The sequence below is a fragment of the Nicotiana tabacum genome, chromosome 7, assembly GCF_000715075.1.
Source record: "Nicotiana tabacum cultivar K326 chromosome 7, ASM71507v2, whole genome shotgun sequence".
Taxonomy (NCBI): domain Eukaryota; kingdom Viridiplantae; phylum Streptophyta; class Magnoliopsida; order Solanales; family Solanaceae; genus Nicotiana; species Nicotiana tabacum.
The window spans coordinates 148,394,166-148,412,390 of NC_134086.1; the positions used below are offsets into that span (position 1 = coordinate 148,394,166).

Here is an 18,225-nt window from a genome sequence, read left to right on the forward strand (position 1 = left end):
TAAAAGCCAAAAACAAATAAATAATAATAAAATAAAAAACATATATGTCAAATTTTAATTTTGTCATAAAGAAGTCGGGTGACGCTGTTTTGTCAAAACATAGCCGAATGTTCCCGAAAAGGACGCCGGAAGGCTGACTTTGCATAAACATCCACCTTCGGGTCATTTTTAAGATTTGGTCTGGTTGACCTACACAGCCTTAAAATCTTCGTCCCCGAGACGTTGAAAGGCCGTGTTTGCAATATTGACTTTTCTAAATTCGAAAAATGATAAAAAGAGTCATAAATAAGTCAGGTGATGTTGTGTTCCCGAAAGGGACGCCGGAAGGCTGACTTTGCATAAACAGCCACCTTTTGGGTCATGTTTAGGATTTTTGGTTTAGTTGACCCACACAGCCCTATAAATCTTCGTCCCCGAGGCGCTGAAGGGTCGTGTTTGCAACACCAGGTTTTTATTGTAATTTAAAAAAAACAAAGAAAAAAAAAACAAAGAGTCAGGGGTCAGGTGAATACCGTCTTTTGTCAAAATAAGCCAAGCCAGCTTCGGCCGCGTCTTAAACCGTTCTTGCCGAAATAGCCTTAGAGTATCTTTCAGTTGTCGAAAGGCTGTTTTCGTAAAAGAACGGACAAGTTTGTAAAGTGTCATAAAATAATCCTCCCTGGCCTCAAAATTCATGTGGAATTTGGAAGGGGTCACGTTTGCAAAAATAACCGTTTGGTTGCATTTGTCAAACGGGGAAAGAAAGTTGGCCTTTTTTGTTTTGAGGTTATAAATCTTTTGACTAGAATATGTGGGTTGTTTGATTTTTGAGTTTGTTGGTCATCTTTCAACCTTTGAAACCCAGTTTGTTTTAACATGAAAGTTGAAAGAAAAATGTTTAGTATTATTTATCTTTTATTGGTCCGAACTACGCGAGGTCTGATTCATGCGGGGTCATGATACGTAGGCAATCTCCATAAGATTCGACCACCACAAAAAAAAATATAATAAATGAATAAAGGAAAGTGTGGGAGATTTTCAGAGGGGCATAATTGTCTAACTGCTTAGGTGCATTGTATCTCTGATATATGATTATCTGTCAAATGCCCTAACACTAACGTGATGGCTTCCCTTTGCTGTGTTCATATATAGAAAAGTGGTTGGTTGTGGTAACTCCTCCCTGCAAAGCAAAGTCAAAGGACAATGGCTCAGAACCGCAGAACCGAGTGGGTCGGTACTGATGACCGACAACAATTGGTCGAACGGAACAGCGGGTTGGTAGAAGAAGTGAAAATGCTGAGACGGCATGTGGCAGACATTTACCAGGCATGGATAACTGGAAAAGCACCACCCCCTCCACCGCCAAGCCTCTTGAACTCGGTCATTTCCCAAGCACCCAACACCATAATGGAATATCTCCCATACTCTCCATCCCAACCCACTTATGGCAGCTTTCCCAGCTACACGAGTAGCTCCATCACTCCTCAATGCTTCTCCGCTCCCCAACACCACTTCTTTCCCTGTGACCTCAAAAGCCATACCTCACTTCCCAGGTACCCGGCTCCACGAAATGCTTACCCACCCATACAAGCCTACCAAAAGCCATCTGGATCAGGTTTCCGGCCTTGTCAACATGCAAGAATGAAGAGGTTGCTGAAATGAGGAAAGGCTCTCACCCCTATCGGGGTATCTTATGCCAGTCTGTTTGAAAGGCTAAGGCATGCTGGCTCGATTGAGCCACTCCCCGCATGTACTCCAAATCCACTTGCAAGGAACTTTGATTCGGCAGCGCGATGCGCATACCACTCCAATGTCATAGGGCACAACATTGAGAGCTGTCATAGTTGGAGAAGGGAAGTAGAGAAAATGATCCAATAAGGGCGGATTGTGATTAATAACAGTGACATGGAGCACTCGAACCCCTCGAGAACTTGCCGACGGAGGTTGATGATGTTGAAGCTGGTAATGGTCTTGGCAGTATTGATGCAAAGCTCAGTGGCTAAGATGCCAGTTTTTGATAAAGTGGGAGGGCGCTCCGTCCCTTGGTTAGCAAGAGAGAAGCTTGTGGTGGCTTATTTTGTTGTCATTTCTGTTGTTCGGATTATTAGGATTTTAATTCGGATTTTGTCCTGTGTCAAACCTTCTTATCTTTCCATTTTGTCATAGCAGTTTGTTTAAGTTTTGTCCAGGCTATTTTAGGATTTTATTCTGGTTTGTTTCGTTTGTTTTATTTTTCAAACCATTCCACCGGTAGTCTAATGCAAAATCCGGTCTTTTATTATTTTCAGTCATCTTTTGTTTAGTCCTCTTATCATTTTTATTCAACGCCGATTCTAGTGACATGGCATGTGCACACAGTTTGGGTCTAGTCTTTAAAGTTAATCATAAAACCCTGGAGAGGTGATCAGAACAGTTAAATTAAAATAAGGACGGTTTGAGATCAATACAGAGCTCGAGTCATGTGGAACTAGGGCAAGTTAAACACAAAGAAAACCGTTAAAAGAAAGATTCACCAAATTGGCATGAGGGCCGTTCAAGATAATGAGAGTGAGAGTATCGCCCAACGGTGCTTTAAAAATGACAAATGAAAAAGCAAATATGAATATAATTGTCAAATCCAGCACCATCAGAAGAGACTGCAAATCTTTGTTAATTGTGTTGTTTGCACTTGGCATGTTTTGAAGACTGGAATGACGAAGGCATTTTGTTCTGCTACATAAACACTTTATCCTTCGTTACCCCTTTTGAGCCCTATTTATTTTCTTTCATACCCCTCGTTCGGAATCAGTAGCAACGACTAGAAAACGCAAGCATGGCAGGTAAACAAAAAGAAAAGAAAAGAAAAGAAAACAACAAAACGAAAAAAAAGAAGAAAAAAAACGAAAAAAAAAAAGAAAAGAAAAATGAAAACAAAAAAAAACACAAAAGAAAGTCAGACGAAAAAAGAGGAATTGGGAACTACGTTTGACCTGATTCCTCAAAGAGAATACGTAGGCGCTTCACGGCTCGGTCATAGTTTTGAAAAATGAAAAAAAAATCAGTTAAGATATCCCCAAGCAAGAGACTGGGGCAAAGGTTGCGTTTGTTGTAAATAAATCTAGTTCTGAAGGTTGTAATTAATAACCCAAAATCGATGCACTTTTGAGCCTTTAATACCCTTTCTTTCTAGCCCTATCCAAAACCCACATTACGGTCCAAAGAAAGACCTTCTGATCAGTCTTCAAAAGATGCCAAGTCAGACAAATGAAGAGTCTTACCGGCGAACATAACATTCTGTTCCACAGCAGAAAGGACTCTAATCTCCAACAGAAAGAGTCATACCGGCAACACTCCAAATCCCCAGCTGGAGAGAGATATAAAACGAGAGAGTCTTATTGGTGAAAACCTTCACAGGCACCATAAGGCGATGAAAGTTGAGAGAAAAACCAAAATGAGAGAGGCTTGATAGTGAAAACCTTTTGGGCACTACAAGTCGAATAAGATTGAGAATCAGATGGGGAATCGTCAAGGGAGGGTCTTGAGAGACGATTGATGGCAGAGTCGGTATCTGCGTTTGATAGATTTTTATTTATAGTTTCTTTTGTTAAAGAGTCATCTTTTCCTTTGTCTTTTATTTTGTTTCTTTTTTATCTTTTTCCTTTCATAGAAAAATTCCCTAGTATAGTCTGTTTGGTCAGAACCAGTGGGAAATGACTTCGAAATAGGCCATCAGCTTTCCAATTATACAAGACGGGATCTGACTAGTACACCCAAGTGGTATAGGTCAGGAAGGAACAGGCGCAGAACCCATGTCAAGAAGGGTATCCTCATCAAGATGAGATTGATAAAAGGGATGGGGCAGTGTCAGCAATTAATATCATCCCCAGCAAGTTTTGATAGCATAATGCTGGGAAAGGAGAAAGAGGAAACCATCCCCGACAAGAGTGGCATGACCGCTTACCATGGTTTTAAACTAACAAAATTTTCTTTGATTTAGAAACAGGGAAAATGAACGTTATTGATGGCGGAAAGACAGGCCATAAAGAAAATCATCACACCGGGCAGAAAATTTTCTCATTATGAAAATTTTCTTGAAGGCAGGTACCCATTTGGGGAAAAAGAAAGATAACACCAGTCTCACGAGAGCTTATCTTTGAACTAGTGTTATCCCCAAGTTTTAATAAAGGAAGCTGAATCCCCAGCGGACCGAGCAAAAAGATTGGAACTTGTGTTTGGAAAGGCAAAGGGCCAGTGTCGCTCCCAGCAGGCTTCAGAAGAGTGGAGCACCAATTTTGAAGGAATGAAAATCCCCCAATAACGTTATCCCCAATGAACAGGTAAGTAAATAAGTCCTCAGCAGTGTTATCCCCAACAAGTTTTGAGGTAAGACATTCTCAAATTTAAGGATATGTCGGGTCATCCGCCCTCAAATAGGATATCTCGGGTTCATCTGCCCTCGAACAGGATATGTCGGGTTCATCTACCCTCGAACAGGATATGTCGGGTTCATCCGCCCTCGAACAGGATATGTCGGGTTCATCCGCCCTCGAATAGGATATGTCGGGTTCATCCGCCCTCGAATAGGATATGTCGGGTTCATCCGCCCTCGAAACAGGATATGTCGGTTCATCCGCCCTCAAAACAGGATATGTTGGGTTCATCCGCCCTCAAAACAGGATATGCTGGGTTCATCCGCCCTCAAAACAGGATATGCTGGGTTCATCCGCCCTCAAAACAGGATATGCTGGGTTCATCCGCCCTCAAAACAGGATATGCTGGGTTCATCCGCCCTCAAAACAGGATATGCTGGGTTCATCCGCCCTCAAAACAGGATATGCTGGGTTCATCCGCCCTCAAAACAGGATATGCTGGGTTCATCCGCCCTCAAAACAGGATATGCTGGGTTCATCCGCCCTCAAAACAGGATATGTCGGGTTCATCCGCCCTTGAACAAGATATATCGGGCTCATCCGCCCTCAAATAGGATATGTTGGGTTCATCCGCACTCCAATAGGATAGTCCGGGTTCATCCGCCCTCGAATAGGATATGTCGGGTTCATCCGCCCTCGAACAGGATAGTTCGGGTTCATCCGCCTTCGAATAGGATAGTTTGGGTTCATCCGCCCTCAAATAGGATATGTTGGGTTCATCCGCCCTCAAATAGGATATGTTGGGTTCATCCGCCCTCAAATAGGATAGTCCGGGTTCATCCGCCCTCAAATAGGATATGTCGGGTTCATCCGCCCTTGAATAGGATTTTATTTTCAAAGTTGTTGTTGAAGACAGGCGCCCACCTGAATAACGAGATGAATACTTTTTTGTCTGTTCATTTCACATATTAGGCGCCCACATGTATAACAAGGGAATACATTTCGTGTCTTTACCATTAGGCGCCCACCTGTATAACTAGGGAATACATTTCACGCCTTTACCAATAGGAGACGCACTTCCTAAGTCTAGTTTTGCCAATAGGAGACGCACTTCCTAAGTTTATTTTTACCCATAGGAGATGCATTTCCTCCTAAGTTTAGTTTTACCCATAGGAGATGTATTTCCTCCTAAAGTTTATTTTACCCATAGGAGATGCATTTCCTCCTAGAGTTTAGTCGTACCAATAGGAGACGCACTTCCTAAGTTTATTTCACCAACAGGAGACACACTTCCTAAGTATAGTTGTACCCATAGGAGACGCACTTCCTAAGTAAGTTTTACCAATATGAGACGCACTTCCTAAGTTTAGTTTTTCCCAATAGGAGACGCACTTCCTAAGAATAGTTTTACCAATAGGAGACACACTTCCTAAGTTTAGTTTCACCCAATAGGAGACGCACTTCCTAAGAATAGTTTTACCAATAGGAGACGCACTTCCTAAGAATAGTTTCACATATAGGAGACGCACTTCCTAAATTAAGTTTCACCAAGAGGAGACGCACTTCCTAAGCTATGTTTCACCAATAGGAGACGCACTTCCTAAATTAAGTTTCACCAAGAGGAGACGCACTTCCTAAGTTAAGTTTCACCAGTAGGAGACGCACTTCCTAAGAATAGTTTCACCAATAGGAAACGCACTTCCTAAGTTAAGTTTCACCAAGAGGAGACGCACTTCCTAAATTAAGTTTCACCAAGAGGAGACACACTTCCTAAGTTAAGTTTCACCAGTAGGAGACGCACATCCTAAGAATAGTATCACCAATAGGAGACGCACTTCCTAAGAATAGTTTCACCAATAGGAGACGCACTTCCTAAGTAAGTTTCACTAATAGGAGACGCACTTCCTAAGAATAGTTTCACCAATAGGAGACGCACTTCCTAAGTAAGTTTCACCAATAGGAGATGCACTTCCTAAGAATAGTTTCACCAATAGGAGACGCACTTCCTAAGTAAGTTTCACCAAGAGGAGACGCACTTCCTAAGAATAGTTTCACCAATAGGAGACGCACTTCCTAAGTAAGTTTCACCAAGAGGAGACGCACTTCCTAAGAATAGTTTCACCAATAGGAGACGCACTTCCTAAGTAAGTTTCACTAAGAGGAGACGCACTTCCTAAGAATAGTTTCACCAATAGGAGACGCACTTCCTAAGTAAGTTTCACCAAGAGGAGACGCACTTCCTAAGAATAATTTCACCAATAGGAGACGCACTTCCTAAGTAAGTTTCACCAAGAGGAGACGCACTTCCTAAGAATAGTTTCACCAATAGGAGACGCACTTCCTAAGTTAAGTTTCACCAATAGGAGACGCACTTCCTAAGTTTAGTTTCACCAATAGGAGACGCACTTCCTAAGATTAAGTTTCACCAATAGGAGACGCACTTCCTAAGTTTAGTTTCACCAATAGGAGACGCACTTCCTAAGATTAAGTTTCATCAATAGGAGACGCACTTCCTAAGTTCATTTTACCCACAGGAGACGCACTTCCTAAGTTTAGTTTTTCCCAATAGGAGACGCACTTCCTAAGTTAGTTTTCCCAATAGAAGACGCACTTCCTAAGTTTATTGTACCCAATAGGAGACGCACTTCCTTAAGTTTAGTTTCACCCATAGGAGACGCACTTCCTAAGTTAGCTTTCCCAATAGGAGACGCACTTCCTAAGTTTATTGTACCCAATAGGAAATGCACTTCCTTAAGTTTAGTTTCACCCATAGGAGACGCACTTCCTAAGTTTACTTTTACCCCATATGAGACGCACTTCCTAAGTTCATTTTACTCATAGGAGACGCACTTCCTAAGTTTAGTTTTACCAATAGGAGACACACTTCCTAAATTAAGATTTCACGCATAGGAGACGCACTTCCTAAATTATTTTTACTCATAGGAGACGCACTTCTTAGTTCAAAATCATTAAGGTTTCACCCATAGGAGACGCACTTCCTAAGATTATTTTACCCCTAGGAGACGCACTTCCTAAGTTTAATTTCATGCATAGGAAACGCACTTCCTGAATTAAGTTTTCATTATTAGGAGACGCACTTCCTAGTCTGGTTCGCTCAGGTTATATTTTTTCTTTAGGAGACGCACTTCCTAGTCTGGTTCATTTAAGATTTCATTCGTAGGAGACACATTTCCTGGTTTGAGTCATTGAGATTTTACCCATAAGAGGCACACTTCCTAATATTGATAGTTTATTTATAGGAGACGCACTTCCTAGTTTGGCTTTTTCAGGTTATATTTTATTTCAGGAGACGCACTTCCGGAATTGAGATTTCACCTTTAGGAGATGCACTTCCTAGTTTGATTCATTTTAAGTTCGACCATAGGAGACACAATTCCTAGTCCAGTTTTTGAAGTTTACCCGTAGGAGACGCACTTCCTAATCAAGGTCTTTCAAGTTTTTTAGGAGACGCACTTCCTAGTTCTAGTCACTGAAGTTTTCACCCTTAGGAGACGCACTTCCTAGTTTAGTTCATTCCAATTCAACCATAGGAGACGCACTTCCTAGTTTGAGTCATTGAGGTTTTATTTTAGCAGAAACATTTGCTAGCAAGAGTTTTTGGTTTTACTCGTAGGAGATGCACATCCTAGCCTAGTCTTTAGTTTACTCTCATCACTGCATCAGTATTGTAAGTGAGTTACAATTTTGCTAACGACTCACAAATCTTCCCAGTACAAACTGGGTTAGGAAATTTTGTTTGTTTTGTTTGCTTTAGTTGTCAGGAGCCCGTCTGAAGAACGAAGGTTGTTAAATTCCAGATGATGAAGTCAGGAGTCCGCCTGTAGAACAGAGGAATATCTTTCAAGGTCAAGCAGTAACCCATTGGAAGGCAGAAGGTTACAACAGAAATCCCCAGCATTCAATCCAAGTTAGAAATAGTAGAAGCTCGCCTCAAGAATGCGAGTCAACAGTCTGGGATGATCAACATAAGCTAGTCACAAAAACAAAAACAAGAAAAGAAAAAAAGCAAGCATAGAAAAAAAAAGAACCCAAAAGTACGGAAGTGGAGAACGGATGTGGTCTGCTCAAGAACTAGCACCTACAACTAACTAGCAAGTATCAAGGTTCATATCCAAAGTCTGTATGAAGCACCATTCAAGACTCAAGACCAAGTTTCAGAAGACTTAAAGATAGGAATCCTTGTAACTAGTAGCTGATAGACTTAGTTAGTCTTTTTCAGTTTTCATTTTGATGTAATGACAGGACCGCTGACCGGAACCTCAACGGAACGGCACCCCGACCGGCTCTTCACCTCGGTACACTCTACCATCTCTCTCATTTTCGAACTACACGTGGCCTGATTCCTGTATAACCAAGGATATGTAGGCAGCACAGATACCAGGGCTCGGTCACATCCCCTTCCTTTCCTTAGTGTAGTCCCTCCAAATAATGGTCGGGTCAAAAACATGTCTAGTCGTTCTTTGTCGGAAAACGCTTCGTGTTTTCAGTCAAAGAGGGGCAGCTGTAGACACGTGATTTTTGACCCTCCCCGAGAATTTTCACATTTTTAGCATAAATATGTAATTTAGGTCTAATATAGCTATTTTGACTATTTTTACTTTATTTCGTCGCAAAAGGAAAAAATTACAAAAAATATATATATATAAACTTTTAGTTTATGTATTTCTCATAAACTTGAAAAATACAAAAATAGTACCTTATTTTGTACTTTACATAATTTCGAAAATTACCAAAAATATAGTTCTATTAATGTTTTGTAGTCATTTTAATTTTTGAAAAATACAAAAATATTACTTTATATTTTATCTTTATATAAAAACGAAAATTACAAAAAAAATAGTTTTATTAATATTTTGTAGTTATTTTAAATCATGAAAAAATATTTAAAAAAAAGATATAGTTTTGTTTTAAATATTAGTCTTATTTTTGGTAGTTATTTTGCTTACATAGGATTAGTCGAACAACGTCGTGTTCTTATTCTCGGGTCCGGGCAAAAGAATAATATTCGGGTTCAAACTACCCGGTTTTAGGCCTAATTTTCGGACCTAGCCCATAATAATCCGAGTCCACCACATATGAGGGGACAAGCGTGGGGAACACGGATGGAACACGACACACGGGGAACCCCACCACACGTGGGGGACACAAGTCTTGAACCCCACCACGCGTGGGGCTCATTTTTCTTGGCATTGGGTATCAAATACACGGGCAAACACAGAAGGAAAGGGGGGAACTTTGGAAAGATTTTGAACGATCACTGTTCATCTTCTTCCTCCTTTGGAAGGAATAAAGAAAACCTAACAAAAAAACCCTACTATCCAAACTACTATCCGAAACCACCACTCCCTCTGTCCCAACCACCAGCTCCCCGTCGTTACTGTCCCTCGACCCCACTCCCCCAACGCCAGAACCACCACCAAACAGGCCCGTCGACCTCTGCCCGCTACCAGCCTACCAGCCCGACTCCCTCATCGTCTCACACCGTCGAACCACCAGCAACGAACCAAACACCACCTCCATCGCCACCACCCAAACCAGTCCGGCAGCAGCCTCAACCGTCGCCCCAGCTGCCTCACGACCACCAAACAGAAAACAATCGCAACACCCCCCCCCCACGCCTGAACCACCAGCGAACACCTCCATGAAACCGCCATAGCCAGCCCCATCTCCCTCGTCCCCAGCTACTCGTCGCAGCTGCTTCTGCGTCACCTTCCCGTCGTCACCCAAACTAGTCGGAACCCTACACCAAACAGACCCTTCCACCACCAAAACCATCGTCATCCCCTCCCCGTCTCCAGACCTCCATAACCCACAACCCCTCGTATTCCCAGCAATGAACCCGTAACACCGTACCAAGGCAACCATCCAGTCGCCACCCCCATGTCCAAACGACTGTCTGCAACGTCCAGCCATGAACGACCTCCCTCCTTGCCATGACTGACCAAAAAACACACATACACACCAGCTGAAGCTTAACCGAAAACGTTCAAAAAATAGCCCAGAAGTTCTGTCCGGGGTGAGGTCCGTTGAGGTCGTCTTTGGTTTGTCGAGGTCCGGTACGTCGAGGTTGTTGTCCGAGGTTTTGTCGCAGGTCCAACGCACCGGACGTTGATCTCAAGTAGGTCATCTCTGCCCATGTCCTTCATATTTGATGTTATTAATATGTATATGTGTTTGTTGAAATACAGTCCTAGTTCATGCGGATAGTATGCAAGTGAGACATATACATATGATGTTTGTGAATTGCTATTTTCTGTTAATTAAATCCGTATGGTATTGAAATGTGGCCGTGAATGTCTTTTCCTTTGTTTCGTTACTTCAAGTGGTTGTTCGGCATTTTGTTTCTTCATGTTTAGATTATTGATATTTGTCACAATAGGTGTTCGTACACATTCTGAAAGGTGTTAATTATTTTAGTTTGTCTTAATAATCGTTTATACATGTAGTAGTAATGTTGAAATTATAGTAGCAATTTTAATTCCGCGGAAAAATACTCCTTCCATTAAATAAGTTCAATTTACAACCCAAGACCTCGCAAAGCAGCAAAAAATGTAGTTATTTTAGCCTTGTCCTTTTTTTAAAAGGAAAAAGAGAAAAGAAAAAAATAATAATAAATAAAATAATGAGATGAGCCTCGACAAACAAAAATGCACAAGCTGCGGGGCCCTCTAAATGTATATATTAAAATACTTAGAATTCGGGACAGGCCGTTTAACGAATTTTACGGCCTTCCCCAAAATAACAATACGCTAGTTGCTTTAGGCACGTCTTTAATAATGTTATCTTCCTAAACTCGGTTGCACATTTATGTGACTCAAATCCCCAATCTCAACAGAGTTGAAATGTAGCTCTAACCACGGGTACATTGATGGTGACGTGATTCCAGATGTGTTTCCACGATGTTGCAATTCTTGATAAAAATAACAGTAAATGATAAAAGCGGTTTAAAAGATAAAATTTGCACATATGTTCAACATGTATTAAATCAGATAATCAAGCCAAATATGACAGTTGAGCAACCGTGCTAGAACCACGGAACTCGGGAATGCCTAACACCTTCTCCCGGGTTAACAGAATTCCTTATCTGGATCTCTGGTGCGCAGACTGTAATATGGAGTCATTCTTTTCCTCGATTCGGGATTAAAATTGGTGACTTGGGACACCCTAAACCTCCCAAGTGGCGACTCTGAAATAATTAAACAAATCTCGTTTCGATTGTCCTTTAATTGGAAAAAAACTCCCTTGTACTCCCGCGGGTGCGTAAAAAGGAGGTGTGACAGTTCAAACACAAACTATATCCAATTATAGTCAACAAACGTAAGAACATAAGAATTCAGGATACATTGATGCTACAGGGCCTCAAATATTGTGTCCGAAACAAAAATGTGAATATTTAGTAATTAAATCTTGTATAGTTATGAGAATTAATTATTTAATTTTAGTATAGTAAAAAATAAGTCAGTAACAAACATATAAATATAAAACTAACATATTAAATAATAAAACTAACATATACAATAATAAACTAACATATAAAATAATAGACCCGTTGAGTGATAAATCAGAAATATTTTCTCATCGTGAAGATAAGAATTCAGGATACATTGGTGCTACTGGGCGTTAAATATTGTGTCCGGAACCAAAATATGAATATTTAATAATTAAATCTTGTATAGTTACGAAAATTAATTATTTAATTTTATTATAGTAAAAAAAAGTGAGTTATAAATAAAAATATATAATTATTCGCAACCACAACCTCCCCCCCTCCCCCCTAATATAATGAAACCTTAATTCTCCGCTCTTCAGACATTATGACAACATGCAAAAACAACTTAACGAAGAAAAATTTCACAAGATTTGAGAATATTTCTGAATAGATTTTTACAAAATCCTTATCGTCCTTAAATAAGGCAAAAATCAGTCCCGAGGGTGAATTATTTGAGATGTAGCATCTTAGCTTAAGACGCTATACCTAGTTGAATATTGTTATATCAGTTAAGTCCAGAAGAATTGTTTATGGGCCCACGTAATATATATAGGGATTTTTTCCTTCCTATACCATATATGAAACTTTATTACCAAATATGTGCATAGTATCTAAATTACCCGCCTAGTCCACATTTTTCCTAAAATTCATGTACCATTCGTCTATTATGAATAATTAGGGCAGAATATTTCATAAAAAACGTGCTAAAAATCAGGAAAGAATCTTGAGATAGATTGATTCTACATTAACTTCAAGTTTTGAAAAGGAAAAGAGATTTCGCATCTGCGTAATTTACTCTTAGAATACAATTTGATTTTTTTTTAAAAAAAAATACGACCAGCTTCAACAAACTACGAACAGCTTCAACAAACTGAATTCAAATTGTAGAATTCAAATCTTCGAGATTCAACAACTCAACATTGGTATATTCTGTTGTTCGTTCGTTTTCAGAAAACAAATTGGCGATCATAAATCTGTTCTTCATCTTTTTTTCTCTCAATCTAGAAATACATAAAAACGAAAAAATTTAGAATAATTCATCAACAATCATGTCCAAAATCGCAATCATGCTACAATTGAATGGGAATTGGGATAACTATGGCAGATTTAGAGATTTTAAAGTTGATGCCATTGTGGTAGATGAGAATGCAAGCTACAGTATTCTGATTTCTACAATTGCAGAACAACTATCGATTGATACTTCAGAAAAAATTGTAGAAATCAAATACATGGTGAACGACAATTGTCCCCCAATGGAGATTAGGAATGATATGGGGGTTCGTGTGTATATGGAGACCAAAAAGGAGAATAAAAATTTAGGTTCATATCCGTTATGTATAAGTGTACGAGATTTCAATATGGAATTGGCAATCACCAACGATAACACAAGTGCAGGTTTGTATAGTTGTAAATTGCATAGATTTATGTTTTTACGGTATTATCTTCAAAATTACTACAGCTACCTACAATTAAACAACAAATCTGTTTAATGATATAATAAAGCAATGTTGTTTTGAAAATTACCTACAAAGTTAGTACATTTATAAAATAACATAAACTACAATTATGATTAGAAATTGTTGATTTCAAAATGTTGTCTTCAAATAAAACTACAATTGCAATAGTTATAGTAGAAATTAACTATAATGGATGACATCCTAAAAATGGATGACTACAAAAATTTTACTATATCTACAAATTCTCTACAAATATTTTACAAAATTATAAGTACACTGTTTATCTTTATTTTGATGTAGGTTCATCTGGATCCATAAAGTTACTTGATATTCCATCATCTCCAGCTATAGAGGAATATCAAAGTGAAATAATAACAGAATCTACGCAAACTGCTATTGAAGAAGGACAAGTGTATCGGGACAAACAAACTGTAGCTGCTGCAATGAAGCACTTTTCTGTGATGCACAAGTTCCAGTTCAGAGTTAAAAGATCTAGTCGTAGAAGGTATGAAGATATTTGTGGAGAAAAGACCAATAAAAGCAGTGTTATACTCAATATATGTGTAATGTAAACATTGTAGATAAATTGTAGTTACATTGTAGTTTATGTTACTTTATGTTAAAACAGTCCATTTGTTGCATCTACATTTATAATCTGTATTAAATATTTTATTTTTTTTGTAGCTACTGGCTTGTATGCGTTGGTGAAAACTGTAAATGGCACTTCAAGGCAACGTCAATTAATGATTCCGCAATGTTCAAGATAAGGAGTTTCAACCGACAACACACATGCTCCCTAATGGACGAAACATTCATACAGCGCAAACGTACTGCATATGTAGTTGGTAGCATGGTAATTCCAAAATATTATGATCCTAAGACTGTTTACACACCAAAGGACATACAGACTGACATGTTATTCGAACACGGAGTGAACCTAAGCTACATGCAAGCATGGAGAGCAAAGGAAAAGGCTTTACAGTTTCTGAGAGGGAATCCGGCTGACTCCTACAGCAAATTATCCAAATATTTTTATATTCTTAATGAGACTTATCCTGGTTCAGTTGTTAAATTGGAAAAGACAGCAGATGAATGCTTCTTATACGCATTTGTTGCTCTTTGTACATCAATAAGTGGTTGGCAACATTGTAGGCCAGTAGTAGTGGTTGATGGGACATTCTTAAAGTCAGTCTACAGGGGGATTATGCTGACAGCAAGCACCATGGATGCAGCAGGTAAAAAGTGTAAAAATTTTGTAGTCATTTTGTAGGCAGTCTATAAAATGTAGATATATTGTAGTAATTTGTAGTTATTTTGTAGCTATTACATGTAATGTAGATAAAATGAATATATTATGAATATATATTGTAGTTGTTATGTATTTATATTTTTATATAAATTTTCAAAGCTGCCAATTAATATTTTATGAATTAATAATGTAGGAACAATATTGCCCTTGGCATATGCTGTGGTTGATTCTGAAAACGATGCATCTTGGAAGTGGTTCTTTGAGCAATTCAAGCAGGCATATGGTGAAAGACTTTCAATGTGTGTTGTTTCAGATAGGAATGAGAGTATACTGAAGGCAACCTCAATTGTCTATCCGGGCATCCCACACTACTCTTGCATGTGGCATATTTGGACAAATATAAGGTCAAAATTCAAGAAGGGTCATCTACAATTGCATGAATTGTACTTTGCTACAGCACGGTCATACACTCTGGATGAATTTAATGAAAGGATGTCGAAGATTGAAGAGGTAGACCCGCATGTGAAATCTTACTTATATGATATTGGTTATCATAGATGGTCAAGAGAACATGCAACAGTGAATAGAACGTGAACAATGACATCAAATATTGCAGAGTCGTTGAACGCAGTAACAAAAGATGCAAGAGAGCTGTCGATATTTGACCTTTTAGAGTATATGCGGACACTGCTAGAATGTTGGACCAATGAGAAGTTATTGAACGCGAAGGGTACTTTCACATTTCTTGGGGCCAAATTCAACAAAGAATTAGATGACAACAGAACATTATCTCAGAAGCTTAGGGTAAGATCTGTTTATTTGGTGCAGAAAAAATGAATTACTTAATATGCAGTGTTTCCAGATTGTATATAAATTGTATTCAAATTGTAGATAATTGTATATTGTATATAAGGTGTAGAATATTTGTAGATGATTTGTATATAAGTTGTAGATAATAAATTTTTATGATTGAGATAATATTTTTTCTGTTTGTTCTGCAATTGTAGGTGAGGGCTTCAACAGATCATATACATACTGTGTTAGATGGTGTGAAGCGATACATTGTGTATCTAGAAAACAAGAAATGTAGCTGTGGCCAATTCCAACTTGAAGAACTTCCATGTGCGCATGCTTTGGCAGCATTAAGGCACAGGAATGAAACATATGAAAACTATTTCTCTCCGTATTACACAAGGGAGAGCCTTCTGCGTACGTATGAAATGCTAGTAAATCCTCTTCCTGATTAAAGCAAATGGAATGTGCCACAACATATTTTGGATGAGGTAGTAAAACCACCGACGGGAGATAAAAGACAGTCAGGGAGACCTCAAAAGGAAAGATATAAAACCTATGATGAAATAAAGTCAAAGAAGTACAAGGTGTCATGTGGAAATTGTGGAGGTGAAGGGCATAACAAAAGATCTTGCAAGAATGCGCCCAAGAAGAAATGAATATCATGTAGTTAGAATAGTTATTCAAAATAACTATTAGTGAGTTAAAGTTAGCAGATTTTTTGTGTAATAGTTTAAGTTTTTAAATATCATTATGAAGTAGACTAAAATTTGTTTATGTTTGTTTAATATGCTACATTTGTTTTTAAAGATCAGGCATCTAAATTTGTCTTTGATAGAGTGTAATTAAACTTAAATATTTATTATCTACAATACAACTGATATTAAAAAAATAACTTTAATGTAAAGTGTTTACATATTGTAGGTAAAATATAAGTTAACTGTATTTAAATTGCAGTCTTAGTAATAATTTGTAGATGATTTGTAGATAAATTGTGGGTAATATATTTCTATGATTGGAGTAATTATTTATTCTGTTTGTTGTGTAATTTAACTTCATCTCACAGTTATATACAGATATTACATAGAACTTGAAGGTATTTCATAAAAATTATGAACATATACAACTACAAAATTATATACAATTACTACATTGAGTGTTACCAAAATGTAGATATTGTGGAGATTATTTGTAGGCAAATTGTATTCTAAGATGAAAGATAAAATTACAAAACAAAAAGGTATGTTGCAATAAAAAAAAGATTTGTTCATAAAGTAGTGTATTCTCCTTCAACTACAAATTGGCATCAACTAAACTAGGAAAACAGGACACTATTTCTTCTTTCTCTGGACTCTAGTCTTCTCATTCAATGCAGGAGCACCCTTCCTCCTTGCTAGCCTGCCTGTAACCTCACTTTCACTGATTGACCCATCTTCTTGCTTCTTTGTAGCATAGTCCCATATGAGAGCTCCATAGCGTCTACGGTGTTGGTCGATATACGAAAGGTCTTCTGAAGGGATTGACAAATCTCCAATGCAAACATACTCTGCAAAAGCAGCCACAAATACACCACAATCGCTGCATAAGACAAAAAATTTAATTATTTAACAAATGATTATAAAAAAATAATTAAACATCCAGAAAAAGAGAATGATTTTTTACAGTGATCCTTCCTTTTGCTGTGGAATCTCTGCAATCATCCACTGTATGTTGAGAGGGTCTGTAACTGGTTTCTCAATATATGCCTTTGTGGTCTTGAAGTCAACGTCTTTACGCTTCCCGTAGAAACCAGTGCAAGACAAATACAGAGGGACAATGATTGAAAACTTATCAACACATTATTCAACAGCATTATGATTGTGTGAAGACACCATGGAATCATACACATAAAGTTGCTTGTCCACTATGTCGAAAACGATCAACAACCAATGGAAATTCTCTACAATGTTCACGGGCATGATGATAGAGTCAACTTCATCCCAGACAACATTAGCAAGGAGTCTATACCCAAGAATATATTCTGCAACATCATCATCGGGTTTAATAACCGAATACTTTTTTTCTGGCGGAGAACTTATGAACTTGTCATAGATTTGTACAATCTTTGACTTGAACAAGCAATCGGTTGTTGTAAACCTAGTGTTGTTGGGGTTGGGGCCATATTTGCCTCTTTTTCTCAGGTAATACATAATAACATCAATGTGCTGCAAAATAAAATGAAATCTACTGTTAGCTACAATGTAACTACAATTATCAACAAAGCAGCTACACCTTAAAATATAAAGTCAGAATTCAAATAATCTAACAAATAACTACACTTTAACTGCTATACACAGCAACACATGGAACAACAACTACTACAAAAGGCCTCAATAATATCTACATGCAAAACTAAAGTTAATATTATAAGTCTTCAACTGGCTCTACAATTTTACTACAAATTAACTACAACCATGAAATATAGATATACCAATTCTGTCCAAATTAATAAATATACAATTTTTACATACAATTCATCATCAAATATGATACATAAGGTTCAACCTAAATACAATCACACTATAATTAATAAGAGCAACATTTATAAGAAATGTCTACATTATATCTACAATTTATAATAAAGGGCATGGTCATATATATTTTATATCTACAATATAACTTCAAAACAGAAGTGAAAACATATCTCATGTTTATCAAATTCAAAACCCTCTTCATAGAATCATCTATAAACACTCGAAGGTCATGGAGTTCCTTAAATACATCCTTCCTAAAATCCTCTAACTTTCCATCAACCTAAAATTTAAAAATATAGTTAGTTGGTAATTTTATTCAAATAAATTACAATTTAGTTTAATTATGTAGGAGGCAGTATTGTTTATACAATTATCT

At 38.0% G+C, this 18,225-nt stretch overlaps 1 protein-coding gene across 1 annotated transcript; it reads left to right on the forward strand.

Annotated features, from left to right (window-relative positions):
- The first annotated feature begins 15,141 nt into the window (after positions 1 to 15,141).
- LOC107799826 (uncharacterized) lies at positions 15,142 to 15,791 on the forward strand. Its single transcript, XM_075218692.1, has 3 exons — positions 15,142 to 15,348; positions 15,436 to 15,441; positions 15,552 to 15,791. Exons 1-3 carry the CDS (start codon positions 15,142 to 15,144, stop codon positions 15,789 to 15,791), a joined length of 453 nt encoding a protein of 150 aa, XP_075074793.1.
- Positions 15,792 to 18,225: the final 2,434 nt, after the last annotated feature.